Source organism: Rattus norvegicus, chromosome 12 (assembly GCF_021556685.1).
Source record: "Rattus norvegicus strain SHRSP/BbbUtx chromosome 12, alternate assembly SHRSP_T2T, whole genome shotgun sequence".
In the NCBI taxonomy this organism is placed as follows: Eukaryota; Metazoa; Chordata; class Mammalia; order Rodentia; family Muridae; genus Rattus; species Rattus norvegicus.
In genome coordinates this window covers 41,200,785-41,225,919 of record NC_141545.1, presented here as the reverse complement: position 1 = coordinate 41,225,919, position 25,135 = coordinate 41,200,785, and the positions used below count along the sequence as shown (strand labels likewise).

General features: G+C 48.1%; 1 protein-coding gene, 1 long non-coding RNA gene and 1 other non-coding gene across 3 annotated transcripts; 2 read left to right on the top strand and 1 right to left on the bottom strand.

Annotated features, from left to right (window-relative positions):
- Positions 1-2,122: 2,122 nt before the first annotated feature.
- Positions 2,123-15,992, top strand: Arpc3 (actin related protein 2/3 complex, subunit 3). The gene is made up of 7 exons (NM_001105933.1): positions 2,123-2,238; positions 5,851-5,950; positions 10,736-10,812; positions 12,848-12,916; positions 13,778-13,904; positions 14,924-15,018; positions 15,705-15,992. The coding sequence occupies exons 1-7, from the start codon at positions 2,233-2,235 to the stop codon at positions 15,765-15,767; spliced, it is 537 nt and encodes a 178-aa protein (NP_001099403.1). The 5' UTR covers positions 2,123-2,232; the 3' UTR covers positions 15,768-15,992.
- Positions 6,582-6,724, top strand: LOC120096106 (small nucleolar RNA SNORA67). Its single transcript, XR_015635001.1, has one exon. It is a non-coding gene; the product is annotated as a small nucleolar RNA SNORA67 (small nucleolar RNA).
- LOC108352447 (uncharacterized) lies at positions 9,200-15,572 on the bottom strand. Its single transcript, XR_015634836.1, has 2 exons — positions 15,431-15,572; positions 9,200-9,666 (listed from the first exon to the last, which is right to left on the bottom strand). It is a non-coding gene; the product is annotated as an uncharacterized LOC108352447 (long non-coding RNA).
- Positions 15,993-25,135: the final 9,143 nt, after the last annotated feature.

Genomic DNA, 25,135 nt, shown 5'->3' with positions numbered 1-25,135 from the left:
TGAGGCCGGATCTCATCAGTCCAGTTAGACGTGACATTCCCAGAGCTTATCCCATGATTTCTTTCACTGAACCCATGCACTAAGGCCCCTCAAGTTATTTGGTGACCATTCTACCTGGTGACCCTAATTCAGCCCTCATAGAAGTGTAACTCAAGTCAGATGTTGTCCTGTCGGCCTGCAGTACTGCATTTGATCCATTGTCAGTAAAGCCAAGCCAGACTCTGAATCAGTCGCCTGCGCCTGGAGACCAAGGCTTGGGAAGAGGCAAGTGTCTGTATCTTGACTGGTTTGGCTGTGTGCAGGGCCCTGGTATGCGGATGGGCTGAGCTGCCAGTGGCTTTCTTTGGCCTAGGAGTGTGAGAGGATTGAAAACATCCTGGTCTCTAGACTCCCATTGAACAGGTTCTCAGGACCCGTCCATCCCCTGTGGGGGGGAGGGTTGTCAGGGTTTGTAATTCCCATCTCCTTGGTTTCAGTCTCAGAAGTGTGTGTGCTAGGGGCTGGTGTCCTCGTTGGACCTCTGGCCTCTAAAGAACTTGACTTCAGAGATTTGTCCACCTCACTGGAGGTGGACATAACCATACAGATGGCTTCTGTAGAGCAGAGGTCCTCACACACATGCTGGCAAAGGAAATGCAGGAGTGACAAAGTGGGGGCTGCCTTAGTCTCAATCAGAACAAATGTCTGAAAGGTGCTGTGGGTCTAGAAGCAGACATGGGTATTCCAGTCTGAGGGACTGCCGTAAGAAAGGACTAGGAGACAGCAATGCACTGCATTCTGAGGAAGGTGCTTGGTAATAATGAGTTCATTATGTTCCAGGTATATGGTGGGCAAGATGGCTGGTCAGGTCCTGTTGCCACGCCTGATAATCCAAACTCCATCCCTGGGGCCTGTGTGGTGGAAGGAAAGCCCATTCACAAAAGTTGCCTTCTGACCTCAGGACAAGTTTGCACACAACAAGGGATTTAAAATGTAACTGACTACAAAGCAAGTTCTAGACTAGCCAGGGCTACACAGCGAGACTCTCAAAATACTTAGATGATATATGATGGGGTCAGTGGTAGGTCTGTTTCCACCCTTTCAGACATGTGGCATCACCTGGGCCCTTATAATACTTGGTTTTCTTGCCCACCTAGTCCTTACCGTGATCAGGAAAGACCTAACACCATACCGTGTTGAAAGAGTAGGGATGGGGCAGGAGAGATGGCTCAGCGGTTAAGAGCACTGACTGCTCTTCTAGAGGTCTGAGTTCAATTCCCAGCAACCACATGGGGACTCACAACCATCTGTCATGGGATCTGATGCCCTCTTCTGCTGTGTCTGAAGATAGCTACAGTGTATTCATACATGAAATAAATAGATAAATATTTTTTTAAAAAGTAGGGATGATATATGATACACATTTTGTGGATGGCAGGTCAAGGGGTAGGGAGACAGAGATACCACCGTAGGCATTATAAAACAGCAAAATAAAATAACGGAGTAGTGGAGCACACATCTGTAATTCCTGAACACAAGTGGAGACAGATAAGTTCATGTTCATATATATGTATATGCCAGCCTCGACTTCTTGTGACTCTTAACAACATAAACATTGAAAAATAAAAATAATGGCCGCCGGGGCTGGGGATTTAGCTCAGTGGTTAGAGCGCTTACCTAGGAAGCGCAAGGCCCTGGGTTCGGTCCCCAGCTCCGAAAAAAAGAACAAAAAAATAATAATAATAATAATAATGGCCGCCAAGTCTGCTTAGTGTGCAAGAGTTTCTGAAAACAGTTTATCCCGAGTCTCATAATGGGAAGTCAGATCTCACTTCCCCCACTTCCCCCACTTGCACTGTGGTTAAATTAAAAAAAAAAATAGACATGGCAGAAGGGTAAATCGGGGAACTGAGTGTTATTGGCTTTGAAGCTGAAGCCAGGGAATAAGGAAAAAACGGGAGTTGATTATTAACCACTTGAGAGGGATTCTTCAATTCTAAAGCCCATCCATTTTTTCTGAGTGCGTTTTACGCATGCGCCACACTCAGAGCTTACTGCTGGCGCGCCCCCTGGCATTCATTGCGATCAGTGCAGCTGTAGCAAACAGCGGAAGCGGGTCCGGAAGTGCGTTTATTCGCTTCGCCCGCCTCTTCCGGCTTATTTCCGCCCACTCCACCCAGTCTAGTTTGCCGGAAACGCTGCTCCGCTTTACCTGGGTTCAGCATCTCTAGATCGAATCCGGACACCGACAAAATGCCGGTAAGTCTTCGAGCCCCAAGGTCGGGGAGCCGAGCGGGGCGAGGGCCTGAGGGGAGGCGGGAGACCTGCGTCAAAAGGCCTGGGGGAGAGGAAACCGCCCTGCTCTCTAGCCCCGGTCCTTTGCCTCCAGCACCGGCTCTCTCGCCCCGCTGCTTCCACTCCCAAACCCCCAGTCCTGCAGTGTTCCCAGGTCCCACTCTAGAGCCTCAAACCTAAAAATGATGGCTTTTATTTTTAAACCTAGGGTCCAGCTTCTCCCCCCCCCCCCCCCGCTCTTGTCATGTCCACTTCCTCCTCCGCCCCAGGGAGTGAGTCGGCCTGCTGCTAATCACCTGTCAGACTTCACTTCCCTGATGGACCCCTTCCATCGTCCTCCCTGCTGTAACTCCCACCCAACTCCCAGACCACCACTGAGTCAGCGCTAGTTTCCAGGAGTTTCCTTTTCCGTGTGCATCCGAGTGGGAGGAAATTGATGCCGATTGCACATTATAAAGGGACGCTTGAATAAGGTCTACCTTCATTGGACAAGTGTTACTACTGAACTCTCACTGGGAAGCCAGCACTGTTAACAGCAGCAGCTAAGGCCCTCTCGGGGAGCTGATACTTTAACGGAGAAACAATAACCGCGTAAATATAAATAGGAAGTAGCTTCAGATCTTAACAAACGCTGTGAAGAAAATAGATCGATGGCAACGATGGTGGCAATTATTTCATCCCAAAACTTGAAGGCAGAGGCAGGAGAATAGCAAATCTCAGATCAGTGTGGACTGTGTGTGTAGTGAGTTCTAGGTCAGCCTGGGTTACATAGCTGTAAGAAATGGAGAGAGGCAAAAAAAAAAAAAAAAAAAATACTGGGGAAAGAGCTTGTTGTGCGGGAGTATAGCAGATCATGCTTCTGACCCCAGCTCTGTTGAGGCAAAGGACAGTCAGATCCTCCGAGTTCATTGGCCAGCCAGCCTAGCCAAAAATCAGCAAGTTCTGGGTTCAGTAAGAGACACTGTCACACACACAAATACATAGTAGGACTGAGGAGGTGTCTCAGTGGCACAAGTGTGAAGACCTGAGTTTGGATGCCTAGCACCCAAGTAAAACAGCCAGGGGAGGCAGCTCCTGTGGGCAATTCCAGAGCTGGGGATGTATAGAGATCCCTGAGGCTCCCAGTCTGAAAAATAAAGTGAAAAGCAGTGAAGAAAGAGACCTGTGGCCTCCAGCTGGGGACATACACATACGTACCAGTATGCGCGCGCGCGCGCGTGCACACACACACACACACACACACACACACACACACACACACACACACGGGCATGCATGATCATGTGCAAAAAGTAAAACCAAACCAGTGCCTGATGACGGGTTGGGGGAACAAGGGACCTGGGGATGTGGGCAAGAGGTTGGCATAGGTAAGGCTTCTTAGGGCAAGCATAACCTTGAGCTGTGTGTGTGTTTGGGCAGCAGTGGGGAACTGAACCCAGGGCCCCATGGCATGCTACATACACAGATGCTCTACCACCGAGCTAGATTCCCGTGTCTTTCTTATTTTTGTAAAGGGGTCTCATAAAGTTGCCCAGGCTGGCCTTGAATTTGTTATCCTCCTGCCTCAGTTTTCCATGCAGCTAGGATCGCAAGCCTGCCTGGCATCACCATGTTTAGCCTTGGAAGATTTATGATTTTTATGGTTTCTGACTATTGAGGTACATGTGAAAACCCAGAGTTATTGTCCAAAGAGCCCCCAACTCTCAGGATGACAGTGTAAAAGAGATGTCCATGGCATTAATATCCTGCTGAAGGACTTGGGGCTCAGCAAAATTCAATGACTTGGGCAATGTTTTGTGGGGTTTTTTTTTTTTTTTTTTTTTTAAGATTTATTTATTTATTTATTTATTTACTTATTTGTATGGGTACAGTGTGGCTATCTTCAGACATGCCAAAGAGGGCATCAGACCCCATGACAGATGGTTGTGAGCCACCATGTGGGTGCTGGGATTTGAACTCAGGACCTCTGGAAGAGCAGTCAGTGCTCTTAACCACTGAGCCATCTCTCTCACCCAACCTAGCAGTGTTGCTCATGAGTAGTGAAGCCAAAGTTAAAGCTAGAACTGAAAAGCTCTGTGTGCAAGCCAGGTGGACACAGAACGAATGCTCTAGACTTAGTCTGTGATTGCTTATTTGGTCTGCTTTCTCTGTTAGCTGGAAACATCGTATATATAGCTTCATATCAGGAGAGACGGTTCAGCTTGCTGCTATTGGAAACACATGCACAAGGCGCCATGAGCTGGACCCAAACTGGGCTATCAAGCACACTGACCTGGGAATCAGTGCGGTTCTTGTCTCTTCTCCATTAGCTGGGGTCTAGCCTCATAGCCTTTCATGGCTGGCAAGTTTTAAGAGAATCTTCACGTAGGACGTGAAGGGCAGGGCGAAAGGGTGGACCCCTCAGGCCCTGGAGTTGCAGCAATGCAGACACATCTCAGGATAACAGAAGTGTTACCAGGTGGTGAGATGAAAAACCACCTAAGGGTTGGAGAGATGGCTCAGTGGTTAGGAGCACTGGCTGCTCTTCCAGAGGTCCTGAGTTCAATTCCCAGCAACCACAATTCTGTTCCAGCGTCCATACCCAGCAATTCATAGCTGCCTAGTTCCAGCTCCAGGGACCCCAGCGCCATCTGCTGGAGTGCGTGGATACTGTATACATACAGAAATACCCGTCCGCAGATACAAGCGTACACACAATTAAGATTATTTTTTAATCTTTAAAAAAAAAAGTCACACTGTCACTCGTATCTTGCACAGAAAAGGTGCCGAGCGGTCATTTGATGAATGAATGAATGAATGAATGAATGAATGGTTTCGTTCACACAAGACATGAAAAGCTAGTGGGAACCTGAGTAGAGCTTAGTTGGTAGAGCAAGCAGTTGCCTAGGGTGCCTGAAGCCCTGGTTTAGTCGCCAGTTCTGTGGTTATCTAGGCCCGTCATCCCAGCATTGGGCAGGGGAGGTAGAAGTTCAAAGTTGGTGCTGGAGAGATGGCTCAGTGGTTAAGAGCACTGACTGCTCTTCCAGAGGTCCTGAGTTCAAATCCCAGCAACTACATGGCAGCTTACAACCATCCGTAATGAGATCTGATGCCCTCTTCTGGTGTGTCTGAAGATAGCTAAGGTGTACTCATATAAATAAAATAAATTTTAAAGGTGTTCAAAGTCATCCTCACCTACATAGTGAGTGAGAGTGAGAGACCACCAGCCTGGGCTACGTGTTGTGGTTGAAGGGGCTGGGGGTGGGGAAACAAGTTCAAGGAAGAGTCATGTTGTGGTCATAAGGCAGGAAGTGGCAGATTTCAAAACTAGGGCTTGGGTCCTGGCTAGCTGGCGGGTGGGAAGCCTGTTTTGTGTGGTCTCTGCAGTGAATGTCTAGGGAACGGCTGTGCTCACTAACCAGCTGACAGAACGTCTCAGAATCCACCAGTCTGTTCTCTTGAGTCAGGAGCTGTCTCTCTGTAGCTGCCACCAGCCCTCTCCTCCCACAGTTGGTCCTGAGGGTGTTTTCCTTTGGAGGACTAGCCTTGTCTCCTAGTGACACTTGTTCTTTCTCCCCTGCTGGCTTCCTTCCGCAGGCTTACCACTCTTCTCTCATGGACCCTGACACCAAGCTCATTGGCAACATGGCACTGCTGCCCATCCGAAGCCAGTTCAAAGGACCCGCCCCTCGAGAGAGTAAGTCTCGCTGTCCTTTTGTTCGGGGTCAAGACAGACCTGCTGACTTGAGAACGAGCTTAGCTTGATTCACGTGTACTCAGCTTCCTGTTACACTCTACGGGGCGGCATCACAGTTACCCACGCCACAGGAAGCTGCTTTCTCAAAACCTAGGATGTTTGCGTGAGCTTAAAGGAAATGTGGCCGGGTTGGTAGAGACCTTGCTTGGCATGGAGGAGAGCCTGGGTCCCATCTACGGTACACTGAGAGCCAGGTGTTGGGGCGCACACCTATAATCCTAGCACTTGGGAGGAGGCGGCAGGAAGATCAGAAGTTCAAAGTCATTCTCAGCAAGTTCTAGGCCAACTTGGGCTACTTGAAACTCTGTCTCAAAAAAAAAAAAAAAAAAAAAAAAAAGAGGAAATGTGTTGAATTCTGGCCACAGTCCCCACAGGCACTGTCAGTCATTTCAGACTGGCTGAATGGCAGGTCCCCAGCCTTCTTCTGTCACCATGCTGGACAAAATAAGCAACAGACAGCGTTACGTGGGCACGGGCAGTACCTAGGAGGCTGAGGTAGGAGGTGGTTGGAGTCTGGTAGTTCAAGACCTGCCTAAGCAAGGGCGAAACCTGTCTCCAAAAATGGAAGGAAGTCCAAGGTGATTCCCTCTCCAAAGGGCTGACTGTGTGCCCTTTTCAGGGACGTAGCAACTTGGAAGAAAGCCAGGCATGCCCAAGGTCTCTGGTGAACAGGGAATACTTGTTTCCTTTGCCTTCCTTTGGCTGCCCACATATATAAAAATAATAATAATAATAATAATAATAATAATAATAATAATAATAATAATAAATAAAATTTACAAAAAATGGAAGGAAAATGAACCTTTCTCCACCAAAGCTATTATTTCTTTGGTCAACTTTAAAAACAAAAAAGTAGTCATTTTCTTTTCATTCTGATTTGTATGTGAGGGCCCATGTGAGCCACCGCCCACAACTGGAGGTGAGAGGATAATAAACCATAAATCACTAAACCACGTCTGACTTTACACTGAGTCCTGGGGATTCGAACTCAGGTGATCAAGCTTTCTCTGCAAGCCCTCTTACCCACTGAGCCATCTCTGCAGCCCTCTGTCAGTTTCTTACCATACCCCAGTGTTATTTAAGCCTTGCTTGGATATGTGAGAAGAAAAATCTCTCTCTGAAACCCTGGTGGGCCTGGAGGTCAAACAAGCCAGCCTCAGTTGTGGTGCTCCTGCTGCCTTCTTCCCCGGGTCTGGGGTAACAGGCGTGTGCTCCCTTCCTGCCTTCTTCCCCGGGTCTGGGGTAACAGGCGTGTGCTTCCGTACTTCAGTCTTTTTTTTTTTTTCCTTTAAGACTTATTTGTGTTTTTTTTTATTGTTTTTTTTTTTTGTTTGTTTGTTTGTTTTTTTTTTTGGTTTTTTTTTTTTTTTTTTTTTGGTTCTTTTTTCCGGAGCTGGGGACCGAACCCAGGGCCTTGCGCTCCGTAGGCAAGCGCTCTACCACTGAGCTAAATCCCCAACCCCTCTTATTTGTTTTATTTATATGAGTACACTGTTGCTATTTTCAGACACACCAGAAGAGGGCATCAGATCTCATTACAGATGGTTGTGAGCCACCATGTGGGTGCTGGGAACAGAACCCAGGTCCTCTGAAAAGCAGTCAGTGCCCTTAACCACTGAGCCATCTCTCCAGCCCATAACTTTGGTTTTTTTGTTTGTTTGTTTGTTTGTTTTCTTTTTTTTATCTTTATTAACTTGAGTATTTCTTATTTATATTTCGATTGTTATTCCATTTCCCAGTTTCTGGGCCAACATCCCCCTAGCCCCTCCCTCTCCCCTTCTATATGGGTGTTCCCCTCCCCATCCTCCCCCCATTACCGCCCTCCTCCCAACAATCATGTTCACTGGGGGTTCAGTCTTGGCAGGACCAAGGGCTTCCCCTTCCACTGGTGCTCTCACTAGGCTATTCATTGCTACCTATGAGGTTGGAGCCCAGGGTCAGTCCATGTATAGTGGCTTAGTCCCTGGAAGCTCTGGTTGGTTGGCATTGTTGTTCATATGGGGTCTCGAGCCCCAACTTTGTTGTTTTTTAAAGACAAGGTCTTGCTGTGTTGCCATGGCTGGCCACTGCACCTCATGGTGTCAGAGTTCCTAATGATCGGCTTCTGGCTATGGTGAGGTAGTGTCTCACTCAGAGCATTTAAATTGTGTACCCCTGAGACCAGAGGTGTTGAACACTTTTCAAGATAGTTACTGGCCATTCATGTTTTAGTTTGAAAAGTGTCTGTTTACTGGTCCATTTTGGTTGTGTGTGTGTGTTTCTTTTCTTTTTTTCAGAGCTGGGAACCGAACTCAGGGCCTTGCGCTTGCTAGGCAAGCGCTCTACCACTGAGCTAAATCCCCAACCCTGTGTATGTGTGTTTTAAGACAGAGTTTCTCTGTATAGTCCTCACTGTCCTAGAACTCATACTGTAGACCAGGTTGCCCTCAAACCACAGAAATACTGCCTGCCTCTGCCTCCAGCAGATCACAGCTTTGTTTCCCAGTCTGGTCTGAGAATTTTGGGGTTACCCACTTTTACCACCTGTTGTTAAGTGTTTGCAGTCATCAGGGTGCAATGTCCACTCCGCCCTCAGCTGTACTCTGGATTCCCCATTCAGTTCCTGAGGTAACTTTTCACTGTTCCCTAAGCTGACATGTCTTGAGATGTTCCGCCAACAACGTCCTTTCTGTTGTTCCTGACCCTGCAAATGTCTGGCCCGAGTTCCGTTCACGGTTTCCAAGCCCACAGTTACAATTCCCACCTGTGTCTCTTCTCTGTTGCCCTTCCTTCCTCTGCCAGAGTATTTGACTTGACTTCCTCTTAACTTTTTTTTTTCTTTTTTTCGGAGCTGGGGACAGGCGCTCTACCACTGAGCTAAATCCCCAACCCCTTGACTTCCTCTTAAATGGACTTGTCTGCACCACTAGTTGAAATATAAGTAAATTCAATGGATTTGGCAAGTTGCCCCAGTGCTCACCTGATCCTGAGAAAAGGGAGCAGGTGGGAAAAGGCAGCCTTGAGGAGAACAGCAGTACTTAAAAGTTACGGGCCAAAGACAAAGACAAAGAGCATTGGCCACCGAGCCCTCTGTCACATGGCTACAGATAACACATTGCACTAGAAGACACAGCCAGCCAACCCAGAGTGGAGAACACCCTAACCACCTTCGAAAAACTGAGTCCTCAAGGAAAAATGAGACCGTAAGAAACTGAGCACGTGAGGGTGACGGTTCTCTTCCTGCAGGGGCTGGAACAGTTGGAGTAGATGTCTGTGTTGTGAGCTGAGCTGAGCTGAGCTGAGCTGAAGTCTGACAGAGCACCGCCATGTGATAGGATACAGCTTGCGTGAGGCCCTGGGGTCAAGCCTCGGCTATAGAAGAATCCTTTTCTGCTGTGCAGATATCTTTCCATGCCTATTGTGTACCAAGCTCTGTCCAGGTCTCCACTCCTCTGCCATCTCCTTAGCTGCTCTGGAGAAGTTTCCTTTTCTTAGGAGGAGGATGCCAAGAACAGGAAGCTAGAGTCAAAAGTTCCGAAGAGACCCTCGGCAGAGGCACCAGCTAGGCTGTAAGGGAGGTGTGCAGGGCGCTGTGCGAGAACGACAGAAGCCCAAGCCAAGGATGTCGGTGGTGCTGATGCAACCAGCTGCTGCTTGTCAAACCCGGGAAGTCTGACCTTTGAAAATGAAAAAAGAGACAACAGATTGCCAGAGAAATTATGTAATGAGCTGTGTGTCTGTCACAGAGTGCTCTGGCTTCCCTCAGTTTGTGACGACTCAGAACATGCTGGATTTAAGCCACAGTTTTCATAAAAGGAAGGAAATGTCCCCAGTGTTCCTAAATACCTTCAGTAGTTCTCCTGAAACTACAGTGTATGGGTTCGAATAACATCATATGGAACACTTCGTTACACTGTGTTCCGGCTGAAGGAATGGCTCAGAGGCTAAGAGCACTTCCTGCTCCTCCAGAGGACAGAGTTCTGGTCTCAGCACCTACGTCGGCCCCACAGTCAGTCACCTGTAACCCCAGCTCCTTGGGACCTGATGCCCTCTTCTGACCTCTGTGGGCATCTGCACACATGTGGCACACGTGTAAGGTTTTGTTTGGTTCTGGTTTTCAGTTTAGTTTGGTTTTGGTTTGTTTTTCTTTTAAAAAAAGCCATACATACATACATACATACATACATACATACACACACACACACACACATATATATAAACACACACATACACTGTAGCTGTCTTCAGGCACACCAGAAGAGGGCATCGGGTCCCATTACGGATGGTTGTGAGCCACCATGTGGTTGCTGGGTTTTGAACTCAGGACCTCTGGAAGAGCAGTCAGTGCCCTTAACCGCTGAGCCATCTCTCCATTTCTTTGGTTTGTTTTTCAAGACAGGGTTTCCTTGTGTAGCTCTGGCTGTCTTGGAACTCTCTCTGTAGACCAGGGACTCCAACCAAGAGACCCACCTGCCTCTGCCCCCAGAGTGTTGGGATTAAAGGTGTGCGCTACCACTGCCCAGCATATACGGGTTTTGCCTGCATGTACTGTGTGCTGCTTGGTGCCCTGGGAGCCCAGCAGAGGGTGCCAGATCCCCAGGAACTGAACCCAGCAGAGAACCTTGGTTTCCTTTATCCAGCTCTAGATCTTGTGATAATGAGGCTTGGACACCTATGCTCACAGCCTCTGGGTGTGAAGTTTACCTTTGGTAATGGTCTCTGTCTTCGTTCTTGTTTCCCGCTTAGCGAAAGACACGGATATTGTGGATGAAGCCATCTATTACTTCAAGGCCAACGTCTTCTTCAAGAACTATGAAATTAAGGTAACTCCCGGGAGTGCTTACTTTTCAGACGGGATAAAAATCTGCCTCGAGTCAGGGTTGTTGTGAAGGCTAGGTGGTGAGAGTGAGTGTAGAATTTGAGAACAGCCTGAGAAGGATGCTTGTTCATCCATCCATCCTCCTCCCTCCCTCTCTCCGTTCCTTTCTTCCTTTCTTGCTTCCTTGCTTTATTTCATGTTGTTTATTGTGGGCTGGGCATGGTGGCACACACTGTTAATCCCAGCACTCAGGAGGCAGAGGCAGGTCGATCTCTGTGAGTTTAAGGCCAGCCTGGTCTACAGAGGTATTTCCAGGACAGCCAGGGCTACACAGTGAAACCTTGTCTAGAAAAATCAAAAATCAAAACAAAAAATTTGAAAAAAAAGTATTGTGTGCGTGTATGTGCGTGCATGCGTGCGTGCGTGTGTGTGCTCGCACACATTTATGTGTTTATTCCATGTATGTTCAGTTCAGTGCCTTTAGGGGCCAGAAGAGGGAGTTAAATCCCCTATAAGTCAAGTTAGAAGTGACTACAAGCTACCATGTGTGCAAACCCAGGTCCACAGCGAATGGAATCGCTCTGAACTGCTGATCCCTCACCTCACCCCTCGTCCATTTTCATTCTTTCCCTTCTACACTCTTTACTGCCATGCAGGCCAAATGACTCTCCCTCTGCCTCTTTTTGCAAATTAACTTCTTTGGAGCACAGCTGTGCCCAGTATTTTGAGTGCAGCCGTGCCTGTTTGTTTCCACATTCGCAGTGTCTGTTTTCACACTGAGCAGTGGCCGACCAGTCACAACCGGTCATTAGCCACAGAGCCTAACCAGCTTATTATCCGGCCTCGTCAGAGTTTGCCAAGCTCCCGTCTAGACGCATCTCTGTTTATTCAGTATTGATTAAGCCCCATGACGAATCAGACCCACGTTCGTGGAGAAATGGTCAGAAGTCTCACGGGCTGCTTGTTTGATTTGAGACAGGGTTTTGCTATTAGCCTTGGCTGGAATTCGTTACATCGGCAGAGCTGGTCTGGAAGTTAGGGAAATTCTCCTGCCTCAGCCTCCCATTCCGTTCTTGGATGCAGGTTGGACATTGAAATAAAGTGCTGTCATCTCAGCACTTGGGAAGCTGAGACAGGAGAATTGTGAGCTACATGCTGAAATTGTGTTTCAGAAAAGTTTAAACAATGACCTCCCGCCTCCGCTCTTAAGTCAGACAAACCTGAAATCCTTCAGAGTCCTATACTACAGACTGGATTTGGGAGTTTCTGATTCGGGGCGTTTAGCTGGTGAAGCCTGTGCAGATAGCCCCACGTCCAGACTACTCAGGCGTCTGGACCACTTTGGTCCCAAGTGTTTCAGGTGGTCTGTCACACCGCTGTGCTGTGGACCTGGGGTGGGAATGAGGGAAGATGAGTGCTCTGGGCCTTCCTGGGCCTGCTTCCTCCCTTCCCTCCCTCTGAGGAGGGAGAGTAGAGGGCCTGGCTGTAAAGGGGACGGGTGGTACGAGACAGACACTCTATCCAGCGCCAAGCAGCGTTTCTGTCACTTGCAGCCAGCCTGTGCTGTGTTTGTGACAGGGTCAGGCTCCATGTGAGGCTCGCCTTTGAGGAGCCAGAGGCTTAAAGGTTGTCCAAAAATGAGAGGCCAGCCAGGCTGTGGAGCAGAGACCCTACCTCAGAACCAAACCGAGAGCAGAGGCACGAGTAACCTTTTTCTGACTGTAACTGTAAAACAGGCCACACGTGATCAGTGGTCACCGGCTGTCTTCTGTCCTTACAGTCGGGGATGATGTTGGGCCTGTTGAGTTCCCCCAGAACTTGTTGTATGTGCAGTGGCTTTTCCCACTGCCAAGGAAGAGGTGTGTCTGTTCTCAGAGACACTCAGGGGAAAGGGTTTTTTAAATGAGCCCCGCTGTGGCTCAGGGCAGCCACAAGACTGGGTTAGGAAACTGAGCACCCTAGGGATGCCAGTGGATAATGGAGGCCGACGCTCGAAGGATCCACCTCCCATGGGTACCGTTGTTCTCTTCTCCCTGTAGAATGAAGCGGACAGGACCTTGATCTACATCACACTCTACATTTCTGAGTGTCTAAAGAAGCTCCAAAAGGTAACGAGACTTGGCTTTTCTCACACGAGGACAGCAGAGCGAGAGGCTACCCCTGGCAGCCACCCGGGTCTGCCAAGACCTGAGGGCAAGCTAAAGGCCTCTCTGTTAGGGGTGTCTGAACCCAGAGGGGACTGACACGGAGCAGAGGGCTGGGAGGTGTTGGACATGTGAAGACGGGAGTCTCCTTCATCCTCTGAGGACAGCCAAGCACTTGTATCGGGGGTGGAGTGGACAGCAGCACAGCCATGTTCCCGTCTTCCCCCATGTAGAGGCCTCAGGCATTTCAGAGCTGACTCTGAAGTATGTCCGTGCTCATCACTGCTTCAGAATTTAACCAGGAAGAGCCTATGGTAGGATTGGAAGCACACACCCTCGATCCCAGCACTCAGGAGCCTCAGGCAGGCAGGTCTCTGAGTTCGAGGCCAGCCTAGTTTATATCACCAGTTCAAGGACAGCAAAAGTCATATACTAAGACTCTGTCTGGGGCTGGGGATTTAGCTCAGTGGTAGAGCGCTTGCCTAGCAAGCGCAAGGCCCTGGGTTCGGTCCCCAGCTCCGAAAAAAAGAAAAGAAAAAAAAAAAAAGACTCTGTCTCAGAAAACTAAAAAATAAATATATAAAAGATACTGTGTGCATTCACGAAGAGAGATGTGTACCTGTATGACATTTGGTTTTTAGTATTTAAACTACTGTATTCCGGCTGCTGTGGTAGTCTGTCTGGGCTTAGTCCTTGGAGCAGAGCTAAAGAGGGCTGCAGGTTCTCCCTCTGCAGACGGGCGCTCCCGGCAGCTGCTTGCAGTGAAAGGTTGCATTTCCGGCATTACGTTCACATTTTCTTACCAACTGTGTCATTTGATTTTAGTGCAACTCCAGAAGCCAAGGCGAGAAAGAAATGTACACGCTAGGAATCACCAACTTTCCCATTCCTGGCGAGCCTGGCTTTCCCCTCAACGCCATTTACGCCAAACCTGCCAGCAAACAGGAGGATGGTGAGAACAGGACTGTGAGCGTGCAAGAGTGTGTGTGTGCGCGTGCGTGCACGTGTGTAGCCATCCTGTCTCTCTGTCTTACTCTTGGCATTGGTGTGTGCTTTTTTTGGTCCTTTCTTAGACATGATATCTCTCTCTCTCTCTCTCTCTCTAGTCCAGACTGGTCTTGAACTCATGATCATCCTGCACCAGCTCCCTAGGTGCTGAGATTACAAGGCTCTGCCACCGTGTCCTGTCCAGTTTCTCTGACTCCCTTTCTCCCCACTCGTTTTCTTGACTGTATTGGTATTAGTGTTTTGTGTGTGTTTGTGGTGTGCACAAGTCAAGTGGGTGTGAATGTTCTTGTGGGCAGGTGCACGTCTGTGCATGTGTGCTCCAAGGCCAGAGGTTGATGTCAGGCCTTTGATCACTGTCCACGTCGCTTTCACTGAACCTGGAGCTCATGTATTGAGCTGTTGTAACTGGCCAACTTGCTCCAGGGATCCCCTGACTCTGCCCGCTGAGGGCTGGCCTTGCAGGACAGCCACTGAGCCCGCTCTACTTTTATGTGGATCTACGATTCTAACTCTGGTTCTCCTGCGTGGCAGCCTCTTTCTCCCCTGAACCATCTCCCCAGCCGGCTGACTGGAGCTCAGAGTATAACGGGGTGCTTGGCACACATGTGCTGCCTCCCTTTCACAAGAGAGCTTGCTAACAAGTGTAGCCTGCAGAGACTGTTGAACCAAAATGGATGCAGTTAGAAAACCATCCTGAGTCAGCAGGTGGCCCAGCTGGTGAAGGCACCCCACTGCCCAGCCAGCCTGACAGTCTCACACACACACACAGAGAGAGAGAGAGAGAGAGAGAGAGAGAGAGAGAGAGAGAGAGAGAGAGAGAGAGAAATGTAAGAGGACCACCTGGAGCGCCCTTTCTTTGCCTAAGCTATCTGAATGTGTGCAGATACTTTGCCAAGGTCAGTATCTAGACACCAGGCCCCTGTTTAGGATCCCTCCCCACACACAGATCTCCTCGTATTGCAGAAACGATGCGCGCGTACCTACAGCAGCTGAGGCAAGAGACCGGACTGAGGCTTTGTGACAAAGTTTTTGACCCTCAGAATGATAAACCAAGCAAGGTGAGATGCTCCCTTCTGCCTGTTTAATCAGAGCTTGGCCTTTTGCCCCATTGCCTTTTAAACCCCTGAAGTCTGCTATCAAAAGAGTGTTTAACCTGGGAGACAAGGGTAGCTCAGAGTTCACTGTCTCCCTCTCAGTCATGAGCAGAGCTTATGTATGGGATGGGTAGTCTTTCCTTGGTAGCCTTATTGCCAGTCTGTTAAATGCTACTGCGTTTATATTTGACCTGTATGCATCCTCTGTGGGCTCTGAAATGTCCCAGGTTAGCCACACCTGCAGGATACTGTAAATGCCATGTAAATGGTGTCTCTGTTGTTGTAGGGAACAGCCACAGGGAGCAGTGTGTGTGTGCCAGGGCCCCTTGGTTGGGGGGGGAGGGGGAGGGACACAAGTGACCTTAGCTCCTCCTACCTCGGCCTCCAGTTCTGCAATACACAGGCATGCTACCATGTCTGCCTCACACACTTTCCTACCGGCGGGTGGATGCGAGTCTCACGCCTGTGGAGGGCCAGGAGGACATGTTTCGCTGCTCTGGGTGGGGGTGGGGGGTCACCTTTGAGTTTAGTGGAAGGTGCCCGCCCACTGTTTACACTGTTATGTGTCATAAAGTGACTGGAATGCTGGCCTGCCCCACACCTGCACTGTGCCCTGACCCTCAGTACGCTCTGTGTTGTGCCTTTGACAGTGGTGGACTTGCTTTGTGAAGAGACAGTTCATGAACAAGAGTCTTTCGGGGCCCGGGCAGTGAGAGGAGCCATGGTCAGCATCGCATTGAGGTGTACACAGTCCTATGTGTTTGTTCTTAACGTGTCACGAGAGGAGAGAGCCTGTCTACCGGGAAAGCTCTCGGTCAAGAGTTTGGAGGGTGGGTGTCGGGTTTGAATTTCAAGCTGGTACTTCATATGTAATAAATGTCGCTGCTTATGTTAGACAGACATTGAATTAAAACATTTTTGAGAAAAAGCGTACACAACACTGTACCTTTTATGGGAAAGGGTAGTATACTGAGGGGTTGGGCTTGGTTTTCTCTTTATGGTTTAGTTTGATTTGTCCTTTTTGAGACAGCCTTGCTGTGTAGTCCAGGCTAGGCTCACTGTGTAGTCTAGGCTGGCCTGCGGCTCATTTTGTCTCCCAAGCAGGCCTTAAACACCACTGTGGGCTCCATCATATCCTTTCAAATAATGAAGTTTGGTGGTTTGGTGGTATATAAGTACAGTTTCACAACCATGACCTACATCTAATTCTACAACACTGTTACCAGCCCAAAAGATGTTCCTTTAGCCGTGGCTTTCCTCCTTTGTTCGTAAGCCTCCCTGCCCACCATTTCTGGACTAATCTAATCTATTCTCTGTCTTCATAGACTTGCTTATTTTCATTAATTCATATAATGGAGCCTTCCAGTCTGGCTTCTTTCATGTAGCATGCTCCTAAGTCCATCCTCCCAGCCCCCCACTGCTCATGTAAGTGGAATCAAACAATAGTTATCTGTTCATATCTGGGTTCTTTCACATAACACAGGATCTTCAACATCCACTCATGGTGTCGCATCCGTGTGTTCATGTGCAGTCGGCTCCTTTTTCATGGCTGAGTAATATTCCACTTGGATACAGATCACATATTGATTCATCTGTGTTGTTTCTCTCTTGGAGCTTCCCTTTATTTATTCACTTTACATCCTGATTGCAGGTCCCCTCCTTACCTCACAGTCCTCCACAAACAGTCCTCTGAGAAGGGAGAGGCCCCCTATATACCAACCCACGCTGGGACACCAAGTACTAGGCACATCCTCTCCCACTGAGGCCGGAGGAGGCAGACCAGTTAGGGGAACAAGACCCATAAGCAGGCAACAGAGTCAGGACAGCTCCCATTTAGTTGTGGGTTCTATTGAGCCTAACAGTTTTGGCTTTGATTTGAGTTCCATTTGGCTGTTTCTTTAGTTACTTGTGCTGACTTTTTTTTTTTTTCTTTTTTTTCGGAGCTGGGGACCAAACCCAGGGCCTTGCGCTTCCTAGGTAAGCGCTCTACCACTGAGCTAAATCCCCAGCCCCTCTTGTGCTGACTTTTTAGATAGATAGATAGATAGATAGATAGATAGATAGATAGATAGATAGATAGCTTTAATGTATATGAGTACACTGTGGCTATCTTCAGATACACCAGAAGAGGGCATCAGATCTCATTACAGATGGTTGTGAGCCACCATGTGGTTGCTGGGATTTGAACTCAGGACCTCTGGAAGAGCAGTCAGTACCATCTCTCCAGGCCCTCTTTATTCCCTTTCTAAGATCTGTAACACTCCCTCCCAGCCAGACCAGAGTTCTATGGATCTCTTTACCCCTTTTGTCCTCTGTTACCCTGTATAACGCCTATAATTGTGGGGGCGGGGAGGTTGGGGTGGAGTAGCCCAGGAACCCTGCTGAGGTGCCCTCTGAACAATCACATGATGTAAGGTGTTGCTATGCTAGGTAGCCACTGGGCGGAGCCTAGCGGAACTGTCTGTAAGCTAACACTCTGGAAGAACAGCTCTTAACTGCAGAGCCATCTCTCCAGCTCCTTGTAATTTTTTTTTTTTTTTGAGACAGGATTCTGGGTAGGCCTTGAACTTGAGGGAGTTCTGCCTCAACCACTCCATTTCTGACATACTGACGAAGCGTCTCCCATGCCTTAAGTAAGGTACTTAGTATCTGCCTGGAGACTGGGTCTCAGGTAACTCACACTGGCCTAAAACTGTCTCTATAGCCGAGGATGGTGGTGAACTCCACATCCTCCCGCTTCCACCTCCCCAGTGCTGGGATCGGAGATGTGTGCCAGCATGCCTGACTGAGTGTATAATTTGGATGCCTGAGCTGCACGCTCTGGGGCATATGGGCACTGAGCCTCAGACTGGTTAAGTACCACTTTCAACGCAGCCTGGCACGGGCTGTGTACAGACGTGTCCAGGGCTGGAAAGGGGCTGAGCAATAGAACTAAGCTGCCACTTAGCATGAATGAAGCTATGGGTTTAAGCCTAGTGTGAGGGAGAAGGAAGAAGAGGAGGGGGGTGGGGAAGGAGGAGGAAGAAGAAGAGGAGGAGGGGAGGAGGGGAAGGGGAAGGGGAGGAGGAGGAGAAAGGGGAAAGAGGAGGAGGAGGGGGAAGGGGAAAGAGGAGGAGGAAGAGGAGAAAAAGGAGGGGGAAGGGGAGGAGGAGGAGGAGGAAGAAGAAGAAGAAGAAGAAGAAGAAGAAGAAGAAGAAGAAGAAGAAGAAGAAGAAGAAGAAGAAGAAGAACTTATGTAGATACATTAAAAGATATACCTTAAAGCAAAAGGGTGTTGTTCTTGGGTCATTTGCAGTTTTGTCTTGGTTTTTCCAATTCAATTTTTTTTTAAACATTTGTTTATTATGAATATGTCTTACAGCTTTCTGCCTGCATGTACGCCTGCAGGCCAGAAGAGGGCACCAGACTTCATCTCAGATGGTTATGAGCCACCATGTGGTTGCTGGGAATTGAACTCAGGACCTCTGGGAGAGCAGTCAGTGCTCTTAACCACTGAGTCATCTCTCCAGCCCTCCAATTCAATTTTTACTTGAGGCTCAGTGGTTGAGAGCACTTATTGCTCTTCCAGAGGCCATGGATTTGGTTCCCAGCACCTACATGGTGGCTGTAACTCCAGTTACAGAGGATCCAATGTTCTCCATAGGTCCTGCCCTCAACGGATAGACACACACACACACACACACACACACACACACACACACACACACACACACACAGAGCTAGGCCTGGTCCACATGCTTTTGATCCCAGCACTCCCAAGGCAGAGGCAGGGGATCTAAGTCTCAGGTCAGTCTGGGATATATGAAACCCTGGCTCAAAATAAATTTTAAAATTCTTACTTAAAAATCGACTTCTGTGGCACGGGAGAGGTGGCTCACTGGGTTAAGAGCATTGAGCTGCCCTTCCAGAGGACCTGGGTTCAATTCCCAGCACCCAGCAGCTCTCTCCTGCCTCCAATTCCAGGGGGGCTCTGGCACCTTCACAGACATCCCTGCAGACAAACCACAATTGCACATAAAATAAAAATAAAGAAATCTTTAAAAATCAGATTCTTGGCTTAGGGGTTGAAATTTGTTACCGACTCAGCGACATGTTAAAAGGAAAGGAAGCCTCAGTGATTAATTTTGAAAAAGTTTGTTTATTTGTTTGTTTGTTTTACAATTTCCCCACCCTCCTATATCCTGGTAGAAAAACAGCTTTCTGTGGGCCTGTTATTTTGTTATTTTGTAGGGGAGCAGGGCGCCAGGAGCAGGAGTCTTGTGTGGGAGCATCTACATATCAAGTTGTTCCAGGACAACCAGGAGCTCTACAGAGAGAGGAGGAGGGAGAGGGGGAGGGGAGAGAGACAGACTGTCACCCCCCCTCCCCCCACCATAAGAAATAGTCCTCTGGCCTCCTCACATACAGGCACCCACCTACACATAGATAACTGTAATAATAATAATAAAAAATAGCATCTTCTAACAGTCTCTGAATTTCAGCATTATGATTGGATTATAAGTTTGTTTTTTTTTATCAGAGGAAGGGTCTCACTGTGTAGACCAGGCTGGCCTTGAACTCAGAGCTCTGCCTGCCTCTGCCACTCACTCTGCCAACAGACACTGTCCTGTGTGGGACACACAGCCTGTAATGGCAAGTGGTAGTTGTTTTGTTTTGTTTTGAGACAAGGTCTCACTATATAGCCCAGGCTGGACCCTAGGATTTATGTTTGTTTTAGATAGGGTTTCATTATGTAGCCCTGACTGACTTGGCACTCACTGTGTAGATAAGATTGGCCTTGAGCTCACAGAGATCCACCTGCCTCTGCCTCCCCAGGGCTGGGATTAGAGGAGTGTGCTACCACACTAGAAGGGACCGTTTTAAAGGTAGATAGTTTAGAAATAGGCAACCAAAATTGTGTGTGTGCTGGGAACTGAGCCGGGTCTGCTGCTGACTGGCACCCAACCCTATCAGACATTTAAACAGTAAGTCTTCTCGATCCAGCCACTCACTGCTCTATGATGACAGAATCTACCAGAGAAGGCTCCAGCCATCTCTCTTCTATTCCGTCTCCAACACTTGCCTGTAATACTAGTACTCATGAGGGGGAGGCAGGCAGATTAGAATGTTACCGTCATCAGTGTCATAGAGAGTTCAGGGACAGCAAGAAAAGGAACTGGGGTTATAGCCCAGTGTTAGAAAACTTAACTAGCATGTACAAGGTCCTAGGTTGAACTCTCAGCTCTATAATAATAATGATGATCATGATGATAATAATAATAATAGTAATAACAACAACAATTTTTTTCTTTTTTTTTTTTTTCAGAGCTGGGGACTGAACCCAGGGCCTTGCGCTTGCTAGGCAAGCGGTCTACCACTGAGTTAAATCCCCAACCCCACAACAACAATTTTTTTTAAAGATTTATTTATTCATTTATTATATATATAAGTACACTGTAGCTGTCTTCAGATACACCAGAAGAGGGGATCGGATCTCTTTACAGATGGTTGTGAGCCACCATGGGGTTGCTGGGAATTGAACTCAGGACCTCTGGAAGAGCAGTTGGGTGCTCTTAACCGCCATCTCTCCAGCCCACAACAACAATTTTTAATGGGCCAGTCTGGTCACCTTATTCTTTTCTAAGAAGTATCCTATTTTTTTTATTTATTTTTATTTATATGAGTACACTGTAGCTGTCTTCAGACACACCAGAAGAGGGCATCGGATCCCATTACAGATGGTTGTGGGCCACCATGTGGTTGCTGGGATTTGAACTCAGGACCTTTGGAAGAGCAGCCAGTGCTCTTAACCACTGAGCCGTCTCTCCAGCCTGAAGTATCCTATTTGTATTCGTCACTTTAGCAGGGCACTAATTACGGCTATTTGTCATCGGGTAAAGTAAGGTCACAGCGCATAGAAATACTAGGACAAGATTGATTTGAATTCTTTTACTCTGACTTTTCCTTCTTCCAAAAACTATTAGTCAGTCCTGGAGGTCTTAATAAAAAATAAAATAAATAAAATAAAACAGTTGGCTGGCCAGAGAGACTCACGCTGCAAGCAATTTGCTTCGTGCGTCTTTCGTTTGTGTTTACAGAGGTTAGGGCAACCACTCCATTAGGAGGGTGTAATTTCCAGGCCACATCTGTTCTGCGTCAGTGCTGAAGTGAATCATCTGTGGGTTTCCACTCTGCTTTGGCTCTGCGGCTCCAGTTCACAGGTGACTTGCTGTGTGCTGAGACTTCGACATCCAGTTTAAGCCCTGTCAGGCTTGGTGGCACTTGCCTTTAGTGTCAGCACTCAGGAGGCAGAGCCAGTCAGATCTCTGGAGTTGGAGGCCGACTTGGTCTACAAAGGGAATTCCAGGACAGCCGGGGCTACACAGAGAAATCTTGTCATGGAAAAAAAAAAAAAAAAAAAAAAGACTGTCACGTACAGGTGTGGGCAGTGTAAACCTTTAATTCCAGTACTCAAGAGGCAGAGGCATACTGATTGATCTCCATGAGTTCCGGGCTACCCAGGGCTACACAGTGATACCTTATCTCAAAAAAGAAAAGAGGGAAGAAAAGACAGAAATGTTTCATTGTATGGCCGAGTTTGGCATTTGCATTTTAGTATTGTATTTCAACCGTAGTCACTTTCTCTTATAATCCAAGTGGGGTTTATTCCATAGAAATAGAATTGACAGATTGCAGGTCCAGTGAAGCAGAGATTAGGGTCCCCAAGACATAGGGGCTCAGGGAAGAGGAAGTAGCCCGTGTGGCAGAAGTGAGGACTGGTGGGTGTGGCCCAGGAGAGACAGGGTTACCAGGGTAACTGGACTCTGGCTGGACCAAGTTACCCTATGTTGTGCCTGTCTCAAAGCTGCCTCGAATCACTCACTGTCTGTCCCTTGCACGAGTGTCATTTGAGGCATCTGAGAAGCCCTAAGTAGTGCCTTGTTGTTCAGTCCCTTCCGTGAGAAAAGGGACAGCTGGCTGGAAAGGTGGTATGATTTATCCATTCCCGTTGTTCAGACAAATTCTTTGTCCTGAAGTTACTTCCCCACTGGTGGGAAGCCGAACACTCCAGAAGACACTTAGAAGAGGCAAGTTACCTTAACTTCTGGACAGTTTACAGTGTTGTGTTTTTCCTCTTGTGGGAAGGACGGCCAAGAAACACAGCTGGGAGAGATGTTCCGTCATGCAAGGCACCTAAGCAGGTTGAAATGGCCCGGAGTGTGTGGGTTTCCTCCGCTGTGGCTCCTCCATGTCCCTGTGGGCTGCCATATGACCTACCTAAAGTTCAGGGAGCCTCTTTCCTTGCATAAAAAGAATGGAGGGCAGGAGAGACAGCCTAACAGTTGAGCGCACTTGTTGCTTTTGCAAAGGACCCAAGTTCAGTTCTCAGCATTCACATAATGGTGCACAACGGACTCTAATTCTAGTTCTAGGGGTCCCGATGCCCTTTCCTGGCATTCTGGGCCACCAGGCAGGCACATGGTACACAGACAAGCATGAAGGGGCTCACACATATACATTTAAAAGAAAGCTGGGGTTGGAGAGATGGCTCAGAGGTTAAGAGCACTGACTGCTCTTCCAGAGGTCCTGAGTTCAATTCCCAGCAACCACATGGTGGCTCACAACCATCTGTAATGAAATCTGATGCCCTCTCCTGGTGTGTCTGAGACACTACAGTGTACTCATACAGAATAAATGAATAAATCTTTAAAAATAAAGCTGGGATGTTTAATCCCAGTACATGGGAAACAGAGGCAGGTAGATGTCTATGAATTTGAGACTAACTTGGTCTGCATGCTGAGTTACAAGTTAACTAGGTATATGTATGTATGTGTGTGTATGCATACATGTGTGTATATGTATATATGTGTGTGTATACTATATATGTATGTGTGTATGTATATATGTGTGAATGTATATACGTGTGTGTATACTATACATATATATGTATGTATACTATATATACATATATATACACATACATGTATACATATACATATATACATACATACACACACACACACACACACACACACACACACACACCCCAAGATAATTTTGGCTCTTTACAGTCATAGAAACCTAATCACTCAGTCAGTCAGCCCTGTGGAATCTTCCATATGCATGTGGCTTTTTACTGAGAATTTCAGTTCACACCCCTTAGACTTTGGTGATTGTGTCTGAGACAGGCTCTCACTATAGAGCCAGACTTTTACTCACTTATTTGCCTTTAAAATTTTTATTTTTTTGCTCGGGATGGTAAAAACACCTTTAGTCTCAGCACTTGAGAGGCAGAGAAGATCTCAGAGTTCCAGCTCAGCCAGACCTTGTCTCTTAGACAAAATCCTAGGAGGAGCAGCAGTGACTCCTCGGCACTGAGCCAGCTCTCTAGTCACTGCTTTAAAAGAGAAAAGAGGGGTTGGGGATTTAGCTCAGTGGTAGAGCGCTTGCCTAGCAAGCGCAAGGCCCTGGGTTCGGTCCCCAGCTCCGGGGGGGGGGGGGGGGAAGAAAAGAAAAGAGTTTCACTTGGATCTCCAGACTGGAGTTGATCTTACTCTGTAGCAGAAGCCAATTTTGGATTTTTGTTTTCCCATGCCCAGGAGCTGGGATTCCAGCTTAGGCCATCTTGCCCTGCCCCAATTAGATCTTCACGTTTGTTGCAACTTTATAGACAAAATATTAGCAATTATTGCCTGGAGTTCCAAACCACCCTGAGACTGTACAAGACGCTTAACAGTTTACCGTAATCTGTCGTGGTGGTGCACCGCTTTAATCTCAGCACTTGGGAGGCAGAGGCAGGTGGATCTCTGAGTTGGATCCAGGACAGCTGTAGCTACATAGAGAAACCCTGTTCCTGGAACCTGGGAAACAGACTCTGGAAACCAGTAAGAGTGCAAATCTACTGAATTACCCAACAGTAATCTTTTTTTTTTTTTTTTCCGGAGCTGGGGACCGAACCCAGGGCCTTGCACTTGCTAGGCGAGCGCTCTACCGCTGAGCTAAATCCCCAGCCCCCCCCCCCTTTTTTTAAATACAGCCTTTGGACCAGTGGGGAATCAACTAAGCCGTGGAGTAGTCAACCATCCCACTGGCACTATGGGGAGGTACATGGCAATCAGCACCCGAGGAGACTTCAGTCAAAAATGAGGCAGCAACCACCTCCCTGTTCCAGGCCCATTCTGAGGTTCCACTAGTTTCGCTAGGAGCCTCTATTTTGTGTGGTATGCTAGCAGACTTGGGCATTTGCACTATTAGAGTTGTATAGAAGCCTCCCACCAACCCCTGGGCCCCAAATCGGGGACCCAGCGCCCACAGGGGGAAAAGACTGCTTAATGTGAAGTAGGCTAGAGAGTCAAAGGAGAGAAGCCGTGCAACAAAACACTCCGACCAGCTGGACCCCACGTGGTGGACCAAGATGACCAGTAGCTGCCCTCTGTATAATTACCCATGGCTTCTCCATGTCATGAACCTTGTAAATTTCCCTGACCCTCAAGTCGGTGTAAGCCTCTGACTGAGAGGTGGAGGCAGGAGGAGCAGACATTTATAGCCAGCTTCAGCTCCATAGCGAGGTGGTGAGGCTAACCTTCACCGTCCTACCAACTCCGTACTTTGCTCCGAATTCTTGGACACACCTCACCAAAGGTAAAGAGTGCTAAATCCTTCTCTGTCTCTCTGTCTCTCTCTCTGTCTCTCTCTCTGTCTCTCTCTCTCTCTCTACCACTCTACCACTCGCTCTACCACTGAGCTACATTCCCAACCCCCCTCCAGTCTCTCTTAACTTCTCCCCAAACCCTCCAACACTCTTCCTCCTGCAACCTCCCCCAAGACAGGGTGCGAAGTTTCTCTGTGTAGCCCTGGCTGTTCTGGAACTCACTCTGTAGAGCACACTGACCAATACTTTCTATGATTGCTTTTTCCAACCTTAGAGTCAGTCATACATAGTCTTTCTCTGGCTTGCAGAGCAACACCCTCTCTTGGCACCGCCCTCTCTTGGCACCGCCCCCTATTGGCACCGCCCTCTCATTTTCTTCACATTTCATTGGCCACCTCTTCTCATCAGAGAGAGAATGCTTCTTCCATTTGCTCAGCCCCCTCAGTCTTC

Excerpts from the sequence above, each read along its gene's own strand:
- Arpc3 (NM_001105933.1), top strand. Across the intron at positions 5,951-10,735 it reads AGGACCCGCCCCTCGAGAGA|CGAAAGACACGGATATTGTG; the intron begins GTAAGTCTCGCT and ends TTTCCCGCTTAG. Across the intron at positions 15,019-15,704 it reads AGAATGATAAACCAAGCAAG|TGGTGGACTTGCTTTGTGAA; the intron begins GTGAGATGCTCC and ends TGCCTTTGACAG.